Here is a 21,828-nt window from a genome sequence, read left to right on the forward strand (position 1 = left end):
AAGGTTTCGGGATTAGGGAAAGGGTTAGGGTTAGCCGGGTCATAGGTAAAATCACAACCTCCGGGCCTCTTATAATCATAGGAGGCCGGAGTGGTCCCTCTAATTGCATTGGGGGGCACATGGGGCCACTCCTAATAAGGGTAACACAAAGAAGGCCCTTGGTCTGGATTGTATGGGACCCATTGGGATACAGGTCCTTGTTGGACCGGGAGGTTGGGGTAATTCAAATATGGCTCAATCTCTCCTCTCCTCACATGCAAGTCATAGATTTGTCTAGCATGATAGTCATATCCAAGCACAAAGTCATTTCCCAAAGGGGAAGCATTCAACACATTGGCAATGGAATTAGTTTTTGCATGCAAACTAGACAAATCATATTGAGAAGTAGAAGAAGAAGAAGAGATCATAGGAGTACCTCCCTAAGACACCGGGGGCAAATCATGAGAGAGAGCAAGATAGTTGATGCAAAGGTTGGGCGGAGGAGTCCTCTTGAGAGAAGGATCGATAGGCCATTTTTTGGGCCGCCAAGGGAGAGGGATGCCCAAGCACCGAGCAGTGGCCTTCGGATGAGGGGTCGGGCACTAATCGGTAGTCCTTGAAACTTTCCAAATGAACAAATCCTCTTTAGAAGTCCTCTCCAAGAACTTTTTATTAATCAAAGCATAAGTGTTGAGGAGATAGGACGGAGACTTCTCTCGGCGGTCCCGGATGGGCTCAAGAGACAAGATCATCTTCTCATACTTCTTGTTGAGAAAAAGAGAAATGATGGTGATCAAACCTCCCAATTGGATGCTTCCGGAAAGAAAGACAACATCACAAATATCTTTCACAACTAGGACCGAAATAATGCTGCAAAAACTGGAAAATTCAATGAAAAGAAAGCTGCTGAGGCATGTAGGAACTAGCGCTGAGAAAACGAGGCCCGTTGCGGTGCGATGACTCTGTCCCTGTGCAATTTTGTGTGGCAACAGAGTCAGCGTCTGGCGACAGACTCTGATGTCATGCGCTACGTTCTTCCAATACTGAGCCAGAAATCTACCTTCTTGTTTCGCGCAGTTCTAGTACTGTTTGCTCGATTCTACTTCCTGATTGAGTTTTTCTCACTTTTCTGAACCCATATGTGTTCTACATATGGCCATAACCCTCTAGGAATTCAAGCTCCATCTACCCAATCAAACGCTCATGGAAACTTAGGGTACATCCGAGTTTGTGAATTCACCAAACCGTGGATGCAAGTTTAACTTGAGGGTCCCATCCACATGCGCCAACCCTTCCTAAGGTATGGCTTCCGCGCGGTGCATCCAGACTCATAACTATGGACCCTCTTTTGCTAACCCTTATCATTTAAATTTAGAGAACTAGAGCCATGGTTAGGTTGCAAACTCATTGCATCATATTGTGCTTACTTGACTATTTGTGCATTCTTGCTTGCGCATACTTATATGTGATTAAACTAACCGTTTGGTTTGACTTGTGATTATAAATATTCTTAAATAAACTAACCAATGACTAAAGGACTTTTATTAATTAATTGATTAATTAATTTGAACCAATAAATATGTCTAAAGTCGAGTCATAGTTCCTTTGAGTCAACTCGGATTTTTATTCCCATATACTACACAAGCGTCAACTTATTTTGGTCATAACCGGAGTTCTAGAAAAAGTTACGAGTTGTACAACTTTATGGATCTGTAGCCCCGAGTTTTATCTTTCATTTGGCGTTGGTTTCGTCCAATTCGAAGTCACAGATCAAAAGTTATGACTAAAATACTACAGCATGTCCAGTTTAGTGCACATACGTGAAGTCTTAACTTAGTCTTTGTTTGAGTCTAGTCACATAGTCTAGTCCCATGGTCATGACACGAGTCTTGAACATATCACTTACACTCACAGGTATTCTCACACTTTGTACATACTCTTTTCACACCATGACCATGTTTTAAGTTCATGCATGAGTCGTCCTTTCCGTCATTTGAGTTGGGGGTCCAATCTATTCCTAATTTTTCCATATCTTTGCATCTTTCCACTCTCTACATGCTTTCTCCATGCATACCACTCCCACATTCTTCCATGATATTTTTCCCATCTATTGCATGTTGAATTGAGTTTGAGTCAATAATTAATAATAAACATCCATGACTTCCCTTTCCAAAACACTTGGTCAAGGAGAGTAGGGCGACTAATCAAAGACAACACTTTCGTCCAAGTTTTACTATTTGATAAACCGATTCGACAAAGAAGGAAAACTAAGAGAATGGCATTCCAGAAGAAGTCAATGAACTTAGGCAAAACCTTGCTAGCTTAACTAAGATGATGAAGACCATTGCTCTTCAAGTCAATGACCCTGCAAAACAACGACAGATGGAGCGAATGGAAGAAAGCTTGAGTAAACTCTCCAATGAGCACAAGGTTAAGGGGATTAGCTCAAAAGGGGTCTCGGTTGAAAAGGAACTTATTCCACAGAAATTCAATGCCAATGACATCCTTAAATTCAAGCCAACAGATAACTCTTACTTCTATTTGAGAACTTTCGAAACTATAATAAATATTAAGGGAATTGATAGGAAAGCTTTCCACTTGTTGTTTTCACTATCTTTAGAAACCGTTTGTCAACAATGGTTCTTTTCCCTTGAAAATAAAGAGACTTTTCTTGGGATGCCATAATAAACGCTTTCATTGATAGATACAAGTGCAACATTCAAGTTGAGACTGACCATAGAGAACTCGAGATGTTGAGACAAAAAGAAAACGAAGGATTTACTTCTTTCTTCAACAAGTGGAGGGAAATTTCCGCTAATATGGTTAAGGTCCCTATTGAAATGGAGTCTGTAAGGATGTCCATCAAGAACCTCCAAGAGAATTATTCAAAGCACTTAAAATATCAACACAACTTGAATACTTTCAAGGCTGTCTATGACATAGGCAGTGACATTGAAGATGACCTTGCGAATCAAAAATCTACTAATAGTTGTAACAACAGTGGCTGGAAAGGAAAGAAGAACGACAATCCTTCTTCTTCCAAAAACACCCACTCTAGTAACAATGTTAGTACCCTTGACCTCAATGAAGTCTTAGCCGTGGATAATCAAGGACCTAAAAAGCAACTAAGGAAATAGTTCACTCATATTGGAATGAGTTATGATACTGCCTTTGATCGACTCCATGCCAAGGGACTCATTACTCCCATTGGACCTATTCAAGATCCCGCACCTAAAAAGAGGTTGCTTAGTTGGAACCCAAATGCACACTGCAAGTACCATTAGGGTAGAGGTCATACTACTGAGTGCTGTTGGAAGTTAAAAGAGCCCGTCAAATATTTGATCGATAATAACAAGCTTCCCATACCTCCAGCTGGCAAGAAGACCGAGTGATGATAAAGCAAAAGACACAAGGCGAGCTTCAACGACAAGATTTCGTGACCTCTTCTTCTTTTTTTTTCCTTTCCCTAAAAAGTCTACCATAGGCCCCTTTTATTTTCCTTAGATTCTATTTTGTAGGTTTTTTTCTTTTTTCCTTTTTAAATAAAATGAGCATTTCTTTTTCTTGCATATGATCATTGCATTGCATCAAAAAAAAAAAAATTGCCGAGCTAAGCACAAGGTATACTAATGATTTGAGGCATCCCTTATAGCCATATCATATCACTTTCCCCTTTCGAATATACAATCCTTTCTTCATGAAACACTTTGAGCCTCGTCTAACGATAAAACTTTCTTTTTCAAACCCACATCTACCTAATCTTGGGATGGGATGGTGTGCAACTTAAACAATATGAAAGCTTGAGAGATTTTACAAAAATTTCAAAACTTCAAAATAGCAAAATCATTAAACGTGTGCAAAAGGGAAAGTGTTCCAATGTCTTTGATATGAACACGTCTCAGATTGCGTATCTTATCGAGTGTTCGGTACCGTGACTGAGAAACATGAATGCTAAGTGAGTGATAGATCGCATGATCGGGATATCCCACACTTATCAAAAAAGATTCAAATAAAAAAAATGATGAAGCAAAAAGAAAGAGAGCAAAAAAAAAAAAAAAAAAAAAAGCAAAGGAAAGAGAGTTCAAAAGTGGGAAACCTCAAGCATACAAATACTAAGATTCAAAAGCAAGGTTGCACACCTTGGGGGCTTATCTAGAGTCTTGAGCCTTTATCCCTTTTCTTCTTCAACCTTTAGCCTAACCACGTTACAACCCTTCAAAGACCTCTTTGAGGTATACACTCACTTGTGCGAGGTTCGGCTAGAGCTACGTTCGGCCTGATTCCTAACGGATACGTAGGCAACCTCACATTGAGGTGCGACCGTAATAAAAATGCATTCACATTCACATTCATACATAATCATATCAAGGGATTTCTAATGTTCATCCCTATCCATTTAGAGCTAGACTTGGGGGCTTGATCCTTACATCATTAGCCTACCTAGCCTAAGAGTCACCATTATTTGACTCTTTTCAATATATTTCCACACCTTTAGCCTTTGCGGCCTAACCTTAGTGTCACTTTCACACACATCACAAATACATGACCAAATAAACCTTCCTTTAGGAACCCTTTGTCATGAAATTTTAACACAATGTTGAAGCATGCCTTGTCATATCAAAATCACTCATCAATTGTAATCATCATTGTATCACAAAGTATGAAGTACTTAGCCTCCACGCCTAAGTTACCCAAATACTTTCATCATCGAGTCAACAATTGAGATAGCCTAGGATGAATTAATCCTTACACTATGAGATACAACATCAACGCATACATTGACTAAGCTCATTCAACATGCACCATTAAACACTCAAAACACTTGCTTTGGTTCTTTTTCGCGTCTTTCTTTTTCGGGAGAAAGTCGGTACCCTCCATAAAAAATGACGGAAAGTTTTAATCTTCGTTTTTTTGCATTTTCTAGTTGCACAATCACATTACAATGCACACACGAGTCATGCACATTGAGTCATGTTGCATCAAAACACATTGAGTCAACCTCAAGTCAGTCAATCAAATTGAGTCAAAGCAATCACAATGAGTCAAGTACACCAAAACTTGGGCCAACCCTAAAACATGAGCAAAGTCCTATAGTCCAAAATATAGATGAAGGTACAGGAGTCAGCCTGATTGCAATCATATTTGATTGTTGATCGGTCTGCTGACGATCATACTGATTGATTGGGTTCCTTGATATGCCAGTTAGCCCCTATAAGCAATTTGACATGATAAGTAGTCGGCTCTGTTACAATCAGTGATCGGCCTGACGACGATCATCTCACTTATAAGCGCCTAAACACTAGCTCATTACAAGAACCAAGGCATTGGTCTAAAAGCAAGCACATCACCTATGCAGCAATTTTCCAAGATGGTCACAAAGCGGTAGAAGAGTGCTACAAGCAAAGCAATCTTTGACGGCGTTCCCTAAGATTTGGAAGACTATCACAGCGGAAATCGAAGACAGTTACAAGCAGAATGGTCTTCAGACGATGTCCCCTAGCTCGTGGAGGTCGTCACAACAAAAATGCAGCAGCAGAAGCGGTTACCTCAGAGGCGTGTACTCGACGGTGCAAGATACGCGTTTCAAAATCTTTTATCTGTTTAAATAACGCTCGTTTGCAGGTATCGGCGTTACAAGAATGATTTAGGATTGTAGAACGTTTTGAATCATTCTCCATCCCTATCGCTACTTTGACTTTTGTTTTCGAAACTTGCGTTTCTCCAAACTCAGTCAAAGTGGGGGCTTCTGTAGACAACTAATTGTGTCTCCCCAAAAACAAAACCCAGTGATGAATATCTTTCACTTCAATGATTATCGAGAAAGGTGAAATGTGAAAGAGTCTCCTGATTCCTCTGTTTTTAATAAAAATACTTCTTTCTGTTTTCAAAAATCATTCATTTCGTACCCTATTTATGAAAAACGTGCAGCCCAATTTAGTTTGGTCCATAATAAGGTTCTAACAATGATTTCGTTGGATGGGGCTTGAAAATACCTTTCCAATGATATATTATAAGCCCGATTTCGATGAATAATGAGGAAGTTATGGTAAAAATACTAAACTGGGCTCAAACCGGATTTTACCTACGACCAATGATCATGTGGAGGGTCCAAAGGTTTAATCCCATTCCTAAAATAATTAGGATTTATTATAAGCTTCTATTAGTTTCTAAAAGATCTTAATTATCCTTTTTAAAAAAGATAAGATTAAAGAATTTGAAATTGGATAAAACTTTCCTTTTTTAAGTCCTAATTCTATTTGAAATGAAAGACATTCAAAGACATTCAGTTATTATATTTGTGCCTCATAATTTTTATCCAAATCTTATATGGTTGGATATATCTTGAAATTATCTTTCCAATGATATATTATAATATTAATTCCGAGCTATAACAAAAAGGATATGAAAGAAATACGAAACTCTATCAAAAACTGATACCCTTCCACTATTTCGGTCATATATTTTTTTTCTACAAAATATTTAAATCTGATTCCAATTGGGTTGAAAAGTAGACTTGAAGATCTTTACAACGACATATTATATGACTTTTTTGGATTTCTGGATCAAAATATATGATAAAAACAAAATACACAAAAAACTGTCTCAGCGCGCCACGATAGTCCTGTCACGCCACGACAACTCTGTCGCGCCGCGCTGGACCCTTTCGCTCTGCGACAGAACCAATTTTATTCCGATTTGAATTCTAACTCTTTTCTATTGTTTCCGAACTATTTTCTCAATTAATAGGGTCGTATTTCCCCGTTTTTATTCACCAACAATCATCAACAATCATCTAACTCTATTATCCTCTCTCTCAAGCTAATAGCTTATTCTTTCTCCCTCTTTCTAAGCCTTCCCCTTTTCAAATAAAAATACCGCATTCACGAGTTCTAGACACGCCTAACCAAGTTCGAAGTTGCCTTCGCCCTAGACGTGAAAGGTTGATAATTTCTGAGGGTTTGGTCCCAAATCCCGATTTCAATCATTTAAATTAATTGTTTGATTTAATATTTTCCTTGAAATTACTAACGTGTGTATTTTGTTATGAAAAAGAGATACGAGGAAACCAAGTAAGTTGTTTTAATTGCTTTATTTTTATAGAAAGCATGCTTAGATTATATTAATTCTCAATATCATGTTTAGGGTATTAACTAATATTTTTAATATCATGTATGTTTCTAGTATCATGTTTAGGTTGCTTCCTATCATGTTAATATCATGTTAGGGATAACGCTTTGATCTTTAATGTTTAGTGACATGCTAGGATTTGTTACTAATCTTGTTAGTATCATGCTTAGGATCTTGCTATTATTATGCTTTCATGAGATTGAGAATATGATTATAATGATGATGGTTTGTTGTATCAATATATTATTATGTTGCTTGATATTTATTGTTATTGCTTGATCACGCCCTCTCTTGCAGGTTGAAAGGGGATTTGTATTTGTAATCACGCTTAATAAGATAATTAATAATTTTATTTAGGCTAATGTGATTTTAATTTAAGTAATCCCCAATAATAGTTTTGTTTGTGCATTAATATTCAACCAACATAGATTAAAAAGGTTTAGGATTAATATATTGATTGTATGTTAGTCAGAAAGCGCACATGAATATGAGAAGAATATAGTAGATGCCTATTATTACGGCATGTTCAATCTCTTTTAGGTTTGATTTGCACCTTCATCCTCGAATATCCAGTCATGGTTCTAGACCACTATGGAGTTAGCGATCTCATGGATGGTGAAGGGGTGTAACCTTCACCCTGTGAACGGTTTACAAGTTCCTAAAACTTATTGGTGACTTTTTTGCCCTAGCTTCCTTCCCTTTGGACGCCACCATGCTTAAGTGTATGATCATAGTGGGGCTCAAGGGTGGGATGCTTGAAATATTCCCTACACTAACATGAAGGTCGGTCGAGTGCTAGTTGATACTGGCAGCTGGTCTGACATAATCAGCCTAGGATGTCTAAAAAATTTGAAGTTTCAAGAAGATTCCCTCCAAGATATCTCTCATCCGCTTATTGGATTTTGTGGGAGTATCATTCACCCGGTAGGAAGGATTGATTTACCCGTCCGATTTGGGAAAAAGGAGGAAGGAAGGGACATGGTCGTCCGCTTCTTGGTAGTCAAAGAATTTACAGGCTACAATGTCATTATCGGTCGTTCGACTTTAATAGCAGCTAAAGCAGTAATCATACCTCAGTTAATGCTGATGAAGTTTGAGAGGACAGATGGAAAAATTGGTACCATTCATGGTAACCAAAAAATGGCTAAGGAATGTAATCAGCTGGCCGTGAAGCCAACATCTAGGGGACGACAATGGTCGTCCGAGCCAAATTCCGAAGAAGGGTTACTCCAAACACAGCAGGTCGGCCAGAAGCGCATCAAGAAAAAGCAGGCATAACAGCTAATGGTCATCGGCCGGCCAGAAGAGTTAAGGGCGCAGCTGGATGACTATCATACGGACATAGTGCTTGATCCAAACAAACCCGATCAAACGGTCAAGGTGGGTACTATGGCCGTGGGCTTGCTAGGAGACGACCTGCTAAAGCTGTTAAGAGTATTCAAGGATGTTTTTGCATTTGAGGTTCATGAGATGCCGGGCATAGATCAAACTCTAACCGTCCCCATGTTAGCGGTAAATTTAATGATGAAGCCTGTCCGGCAGAAAAAGAGAAATCATGGAGATGAAAGGAATCAGACGGCCGCAGCAGATGTTAAGAAGCTGCTGGACGCCGATTTCATTCGGCAATGTTACTACTCTGATTGGGTAGCAAATGTAGTGCTGGTAAAAAAGCCGAATGGAACATGGAGAATGTGCGTGGATTATACTGACCTTAACAAGGCGTGTCCTAAGAATAGTTTTCCCTTCCTAAAATAGACCGACTAGTCGATTCAACGGCCGGACACGCCCTAATGAGCTTTATGGACGCATAGTCTGGATTCCACCAGATCCCCTTGTGAGAAGAAGACCAAGGGAAAACCGCGTTTATGACCGATCAAGGTTTGTACTGCTACAAAGTAACGTCATTTGGCGTTATGAATGCCCCTGCTACATTTCAGATACTTGTTAACACTGTTTTTAGAGATCAAATTGGCCGGAACATGGATGCGTACATTGATGACATGATTGTCAAATCAAAGCTGCTGGCCGACCATTTGAATGATCTTCGAGAAACGTTCACCATACTCAGGCGGCATAAGATGATGTTAAATCCAAAGAAATGTGTCTTTGATGTTGAGTTTGGCAAGTTTCTCATATTTTTTATTGATCAACGCAGCATTGAGGCCAACCCTGAAAAAATCCAAGCGGTCCTAGATTTGAAGTCGCCGAGGACAATCAAAGAAGTACACGACCGGTTGCTTAGCGGCGCTCGGCCGATTTCTGTCAAGGTCAGGGGATAAGTGCCGATATTTTTTCTAAACAATCAAGAAAAAACCTATGTTTGAGTGGACCGAAGAGGCCAAGGAAGCCTTTGTTTAATTAAAGAACCATTTACATACACTTCCTCGGTTTGTCAGCCCGCTCAAAGATGAGAAGCTTTACATGTACCTCGCCATTTCAGATCATTCTTTAAGTGTCGTCCTCCTTATAGAGAGGGACGGCCATCAGATCCCTTGTATTTCATAATCCATGTCTTGGACAATGTCGAACTGAGGTATCCGCCCATTGAAAAATTCGCGCTGACATTGTTCATGGCATGAAAAAAGCTAAGGCCATACTTTTTTGCTCATTCAATAGTGGTCTACACGAACCAACAGTTGAAGAATCCGTTCACAACATTGGAGGCCAGTGGCCTAATGCTTAAGTGGGCCTTGGAACTAAGAGGTTTTGATATAACATTTGAGCCTAGGAAAGCAATCAAGGGGCAGGCATTTGCTGATTTTTTAGCTGAAATGACACGGCCGGATTTACAGTCAGTAGGGGATCAGATTTGGAAGGTTTTTGTGGATGGAAATGCTACAACAACCGGATGTGTGCTTGTATCATTTGTCAGTCTCCTGAGGGAGACAAGTTTGAATATGCAACAAGATTTCAGTTTCAAGCCTCTAACAATGAGACCAAGTATGAAGCCCTTCTGGCCAGCCTTAGAATGTGTAAGGCGGCCGGGGTAACAAAAATTGATGCTAGTACGGACTCCCAACTGATAGACAACCAAGTTAATGGTGATTATGAGGCCAGGGAGCCAGCCATGATGAAAACATCTTCAGATGGTGAAAGGTGAGGTCGACGGTCTAGAAAATTTCACTCTGTAACAAGTTCCTCGTTCAGAAAATCATCAAGCAGACACACTCTCCAAGTTAGCATCCTCGGCATCATGTGATACTCCCAGATCAGTATTTTGGGAAGTAAAAGAAAAGAGGAGTATTGATGCTGAGCCTGTACAGATCGTAAACAAAAGCTCCACTTGGATGGACAGGGTGTTCTCCTATTTGATAGATGGAACACTCCCGGACGATCCTAAGGAGAGCTGGTTGATGAAAAGGAGAGCGGCCTGGTTTGAAATGAAGAATGGGGAGCTATTTTAAAAAGCATTTGTTAAGCCGGACTTGAAATGCATCACCTTAGAGAGAGGGCATGATATGTTGGACGACCTCTACCAAGGGCAATGTGGATCCCACATAGGCGGACGGGCCTTAGCAGAAAAGGCTACCCCTCTGGGATATTACTGGCCGAGCATTAGTTTAGACGCCATGAGAATGGTGAAAAAATGTGACAAGTGCAAGAGGTTTGCCACCCTTATTCACCGACCTGCAAATAGCTTATCGGCCATAAGTAGTCAACCCCCCTTTGCAAAATGGGGCATGGACATCTTGGGGTCGTATACTCCTGCGTCCGGGCAGAGGCGGTTTGTGTTAGTAGTAGTAGACTACTTCACCAAATGGGTCGAAGCTGAGGCCGTCCGAGGAATCAAGTGGACAGATGTGTCCACCTTTATATGGAAAAATATAATCACTTGCTATGGTGTTCCACAGTCAATGGTGTTCGACAATGGACCCCAATTTGAAACACCCCAACTCAAAATTGGCTAAGTGACCAGGACATCACTAATTGTTTTGCCTCGGTCGGACGTTCGCAAGCTAACGGCCAAGTTGAGCCTTACAATAAGCTGATCTCCAATGGTATCAAGCGTAAGCTTGAGAAAGCAAGCGGCCTTTGGGCGGATGAGTTGGTAAATGTGTTGTGGTCCATTCGAACCACAACTAAGAGTTCAACAAGAGAAACCCCATTCTTTCTAGTTTATGGCGCTAAAGCCGTACTCCCAATTGAGATGTACGAACCTACCCTTCGGGTAATTCTATATGATGAGTCGGCCAATTGGGAGGCTATGAAGATGGCCCTGGACTTTCTTCCAAAGGCCAGGGGCAATGCGGCACTTAGACATGAAATTTACCGTCCCAAAATGACGAGGGAATAAAACTGCAAGGTCTCTAAGCGACCGTTAAAGATGGGGGATCTTGTTCTGAGAAAAATGGAAGCAGTTAGCCGAGCTAATGAAGATGGAAAGTTAACCCCTAATTGGGAAGGGCCATACCGAATCAAAGAAGAAGTAAGGGATGGTACACACCGCCTTGAAGCCTTAAATGGCCGTTCTATTCCTCGTACTTGGAATACGGACAATCTAAGAAAGTATTATGTTTAACTCTAGTACTTAGCCAAAAAAGTTGTATATACAACTAGGTCTAGATGACTGAGCCTTGTAATTAAAGTCGTACGACCCCAACAATGTAATTTTGATAAATTAATAAAAAGGTCAAGCATTGTTATCTTATTTTGTTTGTTTATGTCTATTTATTATTTAGCAGAAATGCCGAGTGAAAATAATACCGATGCTTGCGACATAACAGCTCGGCCGCAAAAGAGACTAAACAAAGAGACTAAATAAAAATGATAAGGAAGTTACCTGCGACTTAGTAGCTCGGCTGCAAAGGTGTAACCAAGCGACCGTGCAGTAGTCTATAAAAGGGCATCCTTAAGTTAATTAATTCAGCCAGAGACTAAAAGGAAGCGTCCGACCTCAACCAGGTCGGACAATTAAGCACCAGGTAACCTAAATATTTATTCCCAAAAAGAGGCAAGGGCATACCTAGGCATACTAGCCTAGGCAAAACTTAGAAATTTTCAAGTTGAGATATTACTTAAAATTTCCTGAGTATGTTCGAGCGATAGTTTCAACAGACGACTCATACTAAGCCAGCTAAGTGGCCGTATACCTAGTGTTGATTCGGTCGTATACTATGATTTGATGAACTTACTAGTCGTTATACCCTTCTAGGTATAAAAATTACTAAGTTAATCAAACCACCTGGAATATGGACTAGGCAAACACCGAATAAAGGGGCATACCCCTAGTATTTGTACGAAAGCAATAAAAAGCATAATAAAGCGTACAAAATTTGCTATGTATGGAAATTCATAAAAACCGCTTAGAAGGCGGCAAAATTAAATAAATAAAAACTGCTCAGAAGGCAGCAAAATATCTTACAAAATCGCTCCTCGTTCAGCTTCTCGGAGGTCTCAAAACCCTCCTTCCATTGTTGGGCGTTCAAGAACGCCTCATCATTTTCTTGCTGAAGGGCCTTCCGGGCCAGCGTCTCCCTTTCAAGGGCCTTGCCCAGCTTGACGAGGTCCTCGGTCTGCCGCTGATAAGTGTCATTTATGGCACTCATATGGTAGCATTTTAGAACTTTTTTCTTATATTTTATAGCTTTTATCTTCAAATAATGCTTTAGTTTTGATCTTTTATGATTTAGTTCCTTTATTACCTTTGCAATTTCTTGCATTTTAAGGGTATTTTCGTCTTTTCCTTTTTACTTGCTCTACTTTCTTTATAGGACTTGCTCAGCCTCGAGGTTCGTTTTGGAAGGCTTTTCCAGTCTTTTGGATGCTTGGGACGAGCTTTCGCATCATTTGGTTGGCATATGTGCAAGTTAAGAGTCAAGTTACTACTTTTGGCTTTCGCGCTCTCGTACATCACCTTCATCGCTGGTCTTGATCATGAATGCACTAAAATGAAGTTTTCAAGGCTGCCGTCATTGTGGGCATCACATGAGAGCGTCGTCTATAGGGATTCCTGAGGGCGCTAGGATCGAAGCTTCACACAAAGGGGCCACGAGCAAGCATCGAGAGGAGCAGCGCCACAAGCTTGCAGCAAGGGTGCACGCATGCAGACCCCCCTGTGCGTGCGCGCAGGCCCCTCTGTGCGCGCACGAGCCTGTTGTGCGTGCGCACCATGGCCCTCTGTCGCTTTGTTTTTCTATTGGTATATATACCTTTGACCTTTCCATTTTTAGGGGATGACGTTTTTTATAGTGCTTGATATATTTTTCTAGAATTAGTAGAGAGAGAAAGTAGAGAGAAACACTTGAATACTTGATTTGTACTTCAAATTAATTCATTAAGCTTGGATTTCTTCCTTAATCAATGAAAATTAGTGAAAATTGCTTCCCTTGAATTTACTTTTGCTTTATTCTACCTTTAATTCTTGAATGATTGATATGATTGTTGATCTTTGGTTTGAAAATTTGTTTAATTTGATTTTCCTTTTTGATTATGCTTGAAATGATGATATTTATGATTCATTTTGTTTTGTTTTTCAATTTCGTTATGTCTAGTGAGTAGATTAGTAGCTAGGGAGAAGGGGAAGCATGCTTGATTGATGATCTTTGCTAGTTGATGATTCTTGATTGATTAAATTGATACAATTAAATTAGTTGACATAGTTGTTCATGTGATTAATTTGATTAGGAGTGATCAACCTTGATGATTAATCTAGATTGCATAGTCATTTTCAATAACATGAACCCTTGATTTGAGAATTTCTTTAATTGGTTGAATTTGATTGTGATTTTCCTTGTTAGTCATTCATAGTGAACCCTAGCTTTACTTATAGGAGATAGCTCTTGAATTTTATTGATTGCAACTATTGTTTGTCCCTTGAAATGTTTGAATTAATTAAGCTTGCATGTGGAACCTTAATCCCTAGTGTTTATCATATTGATTTTCTTCATTGTTTAGTTAATTGAAACTTTAGTTACACCTCAATTTACCTCTCATTCTTCGAATTAGCTTGACGATAGGCTATAGCATTCTCCCCCTCATTCCTCGTGGTTCGACTCGAACTTGTCCTATACTAGGAGTAAGTTTGATTTTCTTAATTGTTTGATTGGTGGTGCTTTAGATTTCAACGACCTAGATTACCACACATCAAAATGGTGTCGTTGCCGGGGAGTGACGTTGGTTCTTTGCTATAGTTGTTGAGTCTACTTCATTTTATTTGAAAAAATACAAAAAGTTTTTCTCTTTTTGGCTACATTTGTAGCCGTGATACTAATTGTTTCTTTTTAGATTGTATGCATAGAGCACGTGGTCGTTCTCTAGTGCCATTTGATCTAGAAATTGAGAGGACAATTACAAGGATAAGAGTTGTTAGACGTTCTTTGAGTTCTAGCCCTCTAAGTGAAGAATAACTACAACAAGAAGAACAACCAAGCATGGGAGAAAATCCGAGAGTGGCATAGAATGAATTGGGGATTCCGGGCGCATATAGGTTTGAAAGTAGGATTGCTCCACCTACAACACCGGCGAATGACTTTGAAATAAGACCGGCGATGATCACTTTGATAGAGAGGTGACAATTTAGTGGGGCCAAGCATAAGAGTTCGCTAAACCATCTCAAAGAGTTTGAAAAATATTGCTACACTATCAAAGTGAATGGAATTTCTCAAGAGTTCATCCGCCTCAAGCTTTTCCCCTCTTCTCTCATAGGGCGTGCTTTAGAATGGTTAGACAAGGAAGTCAAACCAAATTCACTAAGGACATGTGATGAAGTGACCAAGGAATTTATATCCCGTTTCTATCCACAAAACAAAACGGCGGAGGCTAGAGCTTTGATTCAAGGTTTCAAGCAAAAACCTTGTGAAAGCCTCTATGAAGTATGGGAGAGGTACAAAGAGTATCAAAGAGAGTGTCCTCACAACGGAATTCCTACCTACCAAATCATTCAAATCTTCTATGGTGTCCTAAGTCCTCAAGGGAAATCGTGTCTTGATGGAGGAGCCGAAGGTCCCATTATGAATAGAACGGAGGAGGAAGTGGTATACATCATTGAAGACGTAGTGAGGTATTATAGAGATTGGCAAGATGGTGAAAGGGAACCAACTAGAAAGAGTAGCTCTTCGGTGTACTCGGTTGATCATCTTAATGCCATCAACAACTTTTCCTTACAAATGACAAACTTAGAGAAAGAGTTGTGTTCTATCAAAGCTAAATTGGAGAGTTCAATCTTCCAAGCTTCAAGTCTTTCCTCCCAACTTAAGGGGAGAGTTACATCTTCTAACTCTAACCCCCCTCCCTCTTCTAGTAACATGCCTAGTTGATGCTCGTTTTGTGATGTATGTGGTTCATATGAGCATGATTCTTCTACGTGCCCTCATTCGTTTGTAGATGGATGTGATGATCATGACGGTAATGTGAACGAGCATGTGAACTTTGTGTCCAATAATAATGAGTTAAGGTTTGATAATCAAAGAGGTCAAGGGAATAGGAATTATCACAACCAAGGAAATTTTGACAACTATAACCAAGGAGGAGGTTATAGGAACCAAGGGAACCAAGGTTTCCGAGGTAACTATAACAACCAAGGTTATAGTGGCCAAAATCAAGGCCAAGGTTGTGGTAATCATAACCAAGGTTATGGTAACCATAATCAAGGGCATGGTCAAAATCAAAATAGAGGTAATTGGAACAATTAAAATAGGGGAAATTTTCAAAACAATGCTCAAAAGGGTTCCCCACCCGGTTTTGTTCCAATGACCCAAGTTCATAGTGATAATTCCTATGCTCAACCTTCTTCTTCCTCTTCTTCTAGGACTAATTTAGAGGAAGTTATTGAAAAGAAAATCAAGTTGTTGAACACCTACATGGCGGTTAGTGATAAGAAATTCAATGAAGTGATGACTCATAACAAGATGTTAGAGACTCAAATCACTCAACTAGCCAATACCTTGAAAGAGAATGCTAGCCCTTCTTCTTTACCCTCTCAAGGTCTTGACCCCAAGAAACCAGTTTATTCTATTACCACTAGAAGTGGCAAGGTGCTAGAAAAGAGAGTTTCTAATAGGAGTCAAGAGAATGAGAAGGTGAGTGATTCATTCGATGATGATGAGCATGATATGTCAAGCAAGAAAAGTGAGCAAGGAGAAAGAAAGAATGCAAGATGAGGCTATCAAACCTAAGCTTCCCTACCCCCAAATATTTATGAGGCATAATTTAAATGCACAATTTGGGAAGTTTCTCAAGATGCTTAAGGAACTCCATCTTTCTATTCCTTTGACCGAAGCTTTGCAACAAATGCCAAATTATTCTAAGTTCCTTAAGGACATTTTGAGTGGCACGAGAGAGTGCAACTTTGTTGATTCGGTGAGTGTTGGGGAATGTTGTAGTGCTCATATCCATAATAACCTACCCCCAAAGATGAAAGATCCTGGAAATTTCTCCATCCCTTGCAAAATCAATGGCAAATTGTTCCAAAATGCTCTTTGTGATTTAGGTGCTTGTGTTAGAATCATGCCATACTCTATTTTCAAGAAGCTTAAACTAGGAGAGTTACTTCCTACCAACATGAGCCTACAATTAGCCGACCGTTCCATTAAGATTCCCAAAGGAAGGATTGAGGATGTCCCCCTCAAGATAGGAGAGTTTACTATTCCCGTTGATTTCACTATGCTTGTGATTGCGGAAGATGACAATATACCTATCATCTTAGGGAGACCATTCTTAGCTACGTCGAGTGCCTTGATGGATGTGAAGGGTGGTCTCATTACTTTTGTGTTGGTAATGATAAGGCTAGTTTTAAGCTCAAGTCAATGTATGAGTCTTTATCTTACGTGAAGGGTATCATGTGTATTAATTCATCTCCTTAAAATGACAATTCTTGCATGCTTGTGTCTTCTACTAACGACATTTTTGTAGCTTGTGATGATGTTCCTATGAGTGTTGAAAGAAAATTGGTTAGTAAAGATGTCAAGAAGTCTTCAAAGGTAGAGGGTGAGGATGGGAAGAGAGATCGGTTTGAGTTTTCATTGAATGATGATGAGCATGGTTCAACAAGTGTTGATAGTGTGAATTTGCTCACTTAAAGGAAGAAGAAGTCAAAGAAGAAAAAGAAAGTTCCGAAGAAAAAGAAAAAGAAATTGAAGCACAACACTCTTAGTTCGGTTTCTTTGATTCAAGATGATACATCTCATGATGTGATTTTGCCCAAGCTTAGCAATGACTTTACTCTCTCTACCACTTTGGACAAAGTGGTTTTCTTTGATCCTCCATGATTTGGAGGAGACGTCGAGCTACGATGTTAAACAAGCGTTTCCCGGGAGGTAACCTGGTTTTCTAACCCTTTCTCTTATTTTTCTTCCTTTTATTTCTTTTGTATTTTGGGATTATTTCCTTATTCTTCTTTGTTTTCTTAATTTTAGGTACATTGTTATTCATTGGATTTTGATTTCCAACAATTTTGGTGTCATTTGAAGGTTTAGGGAGTTTGGAGTTGAATTAGAAGTGGAGATGTGATTGGTGATTAGGGATGCTCTCATGGCTGCACTCTCGTGGATTTTAATCATGAACGAGTACCTTTTAAAATATTTTGTGATTTTTGATCTGTCTTGCTCCTAGGAATCATTCGAGCTTGACGCTTGAGAGCGTCGATGCGCGCACCCCTCCGCATACACTCTTCACACAACCCCATCCCCTCCTGTGCGCGCTCACGCACAGCAGGGGCAGCCCCCCTCTCCTTTTGCCTCACTTTCTCGCACAACTCACTCAGTCAACCCTCCTCACTCCCTTTCTTTCTCACTTCCCGATTTTCTCACTTTATTTCTCCTCCCTTTTTCTTTCTTTTCATTTCTCTTTTCATTTTACTTCAACTTTTGAACATCAAATTCCCTAGCTTCATCAACATTACACAATTTACAAGTTGCATTTTCTTTTATTTCTTTTGTTTATTTCTTCATGAAGTTACTAACATTCTTTTATGTATATTTTTCTCTTTTTTCTTCTTTTTGTCTCACTTTCTAGGTCCTTGGTTGGAGCATTCGACGCATGGAATTTGGTGAGAATTACTTGTTGTCATGCTTGTTCTTTCACATTGGGATCGCTTGGTGAGACCTTTCTATTTTTCTTTCTTTTCCTTTTCTTTTGTGTGCATAGTTTAGGCTTAGATTAGGAAGAGTTTAACGGTTCGAGGATGCTTGGCATTCACACCTTAGTGTGTTTGGGGTCATTGGCGCTGTAGCCGAATGACCATTTGTTTGTCAATTGGGATATTATATGTTTGGCTTGCTTCTTTGTGTTTTTATTTTCCTTTTTAATTTTCCTTCTTTTATTTCTTTTTCTTTTCCTTTTCTTTCTCTTCTATTTTCTTTTCCTTTTCTATTGTTTTTCTTTTCTTCTTCTTTTTTTTCCCTTTTTCTTTATAATTGCTTCTTGACAAATGCTATTTTTGAAAAAAAAAATAATAATAAATAAATAAACAAAATAAAAATAAAAAAAAGGTTTTTCTTTTGAGGCAAAGTTCTAGTTTCTTCTTGTTTTTGCCTTTGCTTTGGAATTAGTACCTTACTAACTTGCATTTTTAGATATTACCCTTCCTAAATGACAATAATTCGCACGGTTTGAGAGTATCCTCGGTTGATCCTAGGATAGCATATGCTAAGGTAGCCCGATTAAGAACTTTTAAGGACGTTTGAACCCTTATTCCACGGGAAAGTGGTAAGATGGAGTTGCTCCCTATGGGTGGATTTGAATCCCTTTAGTTGGTATTTGCAATTTTTACCATCCCTTGTGAGGTTGACTTTGTTCTGGCCTTCATCATTCTTGTTGTGTGGCTTTTTGGATCCTCCACTATGCATGTCTTAATCCTTGTGTTGTCTTTTAGCTTCTAAGACCGTGACCGAGCATCTTTAGGGAAGGATATCGGCATCTATTCTCATTTTTCTTTGTTTTCTTTTTATTTAGTTACATATTTGATTTTCTATTTTGCATAAACCTTCTTGCTAACCATGTTAAGCTTCCTTCTCCCGCTCTTGTTTATACCACATTACAAGCCTTATGAACTATGTTTACCGACCCTCTTAGTTAGAGAAGCATTTTCTTGTGAGGTTTATGTTTAGGTCTGATTGTATATGAACATGAGCACTTTGAATGTTGGTTTTCTTTGAGACTTTGAAAGTTGGGATAAATTGTCTTTAAAAGAAAGTTTCAAAAGCAAGTTGTGTTCTAAGGAATTCAAATGATGTTTCATGACCAAAAAAAAAAATGAGGATGATTAAAATGAAAGCCTTCCATAGTTAAAAAAAAAGGCAAGGACACGTAATAAGTGCAATTATGTGCATTAATCAATGAAAAATGAAAACAATAAAAAAAAGAGAAAATAAAAAAGAAAAACCTCAAAATGTTTCTAGTTGGTTTCGTTTTCTTCCCTATTCTACGCATTGAGGACAATGCTTTGTTCAAGCTTGGGGGGGAACGTTACTTCATTCTTGTATACATTGTGTAGTAGTGTTGAATAAGCTTGGGGGAGATGGCATTAATCGGTATTTTTGTTTGTTATTTGGTGACTTCTTGAGTGTGTTTTTTGAGAGTTGACCGCTCTTTCGCTTCACTTAGGATTTGCCACCAAATTTTCAAATTTTTCCCCGCCTTTACCCTTAACCATGTCATTACAACCTTAATAAAGACCCATGGACTTTAGAGATGTTAGGTCGTTTACTCGGTGGAGGAAGATAGTTTTCAACCCTATGGAGAGAAAGTGTATAGTCGAGATGTCGGGATAACTCTATAACTCCTCAAAATGAATCTTTTTCCGGTTCCTTCGAGGAATCATGAGGCGCTAGCTAAGGGGCGATTTGAAGCCTATGGAGAGAATAATGACCGTCTTGGAGGGGACTAGGGGGGAGGATGAAGTCTCTAGTTCTCTGTGCTTAGATTGCATTATGTTTCTATCAACCTTGGATATCTTGGAAAGTGCTTACCCTTGTTTGTTTAGAAAGCTTGGTATCTACTTGTATTTTGTCGATTTGCAAGGGTCCATTGTGAAAGCATTTTTCTTCCTTTTGGTTTTAACGTTCTCTTTTCTCCTTTTTGTGCTTTGCCTCGTTTTACTTTGAGAGTTATGGGATAATCTCTTTTGGAAACCCTTATGAGACCTCACTCATCCTCATTGGCGACTTTGGGGTTTAAAGGGATTGTTGTAGCTAAAAACAACCGTGATTCCTACGATAGTGATTTAGTGTATATTCTCAATCTCCTTATCTTTTCTCTTTTGTTTGAATAAGCTATCTTGTGAGGGTCATTTGCTTTCTTATTCCTTTTTCTAACTTTTGCTTTGCTCGAGGACGAGCAAAAGTTTAGCTTAGGGGAATTTGATGAGTGTCATTTATAGCACTCATATGGTAGAATTTTAGGACGTTTTCCCTATATTTTATAGCTTTTATCTTCAAATAATGCTTTAGTTTTGATCTTTTAGGATTTAGTTCCTTCATTCCCTTTACTTTGCAATTTCTTGCATTTTAAGGGTATTTTCGTCTTTTCCTTTTTACTTGCTCTACTTTTTTTCTTTACAGGACTTGCTCGGCCTCGGGATTCGTTTTGGAAGGCTTTCAAAGTCTTTTGGATGCTTGGGACGAGCTTTCGCATCATTTGGTTGGCATATGTACAAGTTAAGAGTCAAGTTCCTACTTTGGCTTTAGCACTCTTGTACATCACCATCATCACTGGTCTTGATCATGAACGCGCAAAAATGAAGTTTTCAAGGCTGCCTTCCTCGCGGGCATCACATGAGAGTGTCGACTGTAAGGATGCATGAGAGCGTTAGGATCGAAGCTTCACGCAAAGGGGCCACGAGCTAGCATCGAGAGGAGCCACGCCACGAGCTTGCAGTAAGGGTGCACGCGCGTAGACCCCCCTGTGCGTGCGCGCAGGCCCCTCTGTGCGCGCGCACGGGACTATTGCTCGTGCGCACCATGGCCCTCCGTCCCTTTGTTTTTTTTTTTTTGCTATATATACCTTTGAACTTTCCTTTTTTTAGGGATGACGTTTTTTCTAGTACTTGATATATTTTTTCAGAATTAGTAGAGAGAGAAAGTAGAAAGAGAAACACTTGAATACTTGATTTGTACTTCAAATTACTTCATTAAGCTTGGATTTCTTCCTTAATCAATGAGAATTGGTGAGAACTTCTTCCCTTGAATTTACTTTTGCTTGATTCTACCTTTAATTCTTAAATGATTGATTTGATTATTGATCTTTGGTTTGAAAATTTGTTTAATTTGATTTTCCTTTTGATTAAGCTTGAAATGATGATATTTGTGATTCATTTTGTTTTTTTTTTCCAATTTCATTATGTCTAGTGAGTAGATTAGTAGCTAGGGAGAAGGGGAAGCATGCTTGATTAATGATCTTTGCTAGTTGATGATTCTTGATTAATTGAATTGATGCAATTAAATTGGTTAACATAGTTGTGCATGTGATTAATTTGATTAGGAGTGATCAACCTTGATGATTAATCTAGATTGCATAGTCATTTTCAATGACATGAACCCTTGATTTGAGAATTGCTTTAATTGGTTGAATTTGATTGTGATTTTCCTTGTTAGTCATTCATAGTGAACCCAAGCTTGACTTATAGGAGATAGCTCTTGAATTTTATTGATTGCAACTATTGTTTGTCCCCTACAACGTTTGAATCAATTGAGTTCTTCATCGATTGTCATGATCATTGAGCTTGCATGTGGAACCTTAATCCCTAATGTTTATCATATTGATTTTCTTCATTGTTTAGTTGATTGA

The 21,828-nt window shown here is 39.1% G+C and overlaps 1 protein-coding gene and 1 non-coding gene across 2 annotated transcripts; one reads left to right on the top strand and one right to left on the bottom strand.

The window, feature by feature from the left end:
* Positions 1-7,884: 7,884 nt before the first annotated feature.
* LOC145565288 (uncharacterized) lies at positions 7,885-8,385 on the top strand. Its single transcript, XM_081625339.1, has one exon. The coding sequence runs from the start codon at positions 7,885-7,887 to the stop codon at positions 8,383-8,385; it is 501 nt and encodes a 166-aa protein (XP_081481465.1).
* A 6,477-nt stretch (positions 8,386-14,862) lies between these two features.
* LOC145565822 (small nucleolar RNA R71) lies at positions 14,863-14,968 on the bottom strand. The gene has a single exon (XR_014095193.1). It is a non-coding gene; the product is annotated as a small nucleolar RNA R71 (small nucleolar RNA).
* Between the last annotated feature and the right edge of the window lie 6,860 nt (positions 14,969-21,828).

This window comes from Chenopodium album, chromosome 10 (genome assembly GCF_948465745.1).
Source record: "Chenopodium album chromosome 10, dcCheAlbu1.1, whole genome shotgun sequence".
In the NCBI taxonomy this organism is placed as follows: Eukaryota; Viridiplantae; Streptophyta; class Magnoliopsida; order Caryophyllales; family Amaranthaceae; genus Chenopodium; species Chenopodium album.

Coding starts and splice junctions, on each gene's coding strand:
- LOC145565288 (XM_081625339.1), top strand. CDS start 7,885: ATGAAGGTCGGTCGAGTGCTAGTTGATACTGGCAGCTGGTCTGACATA.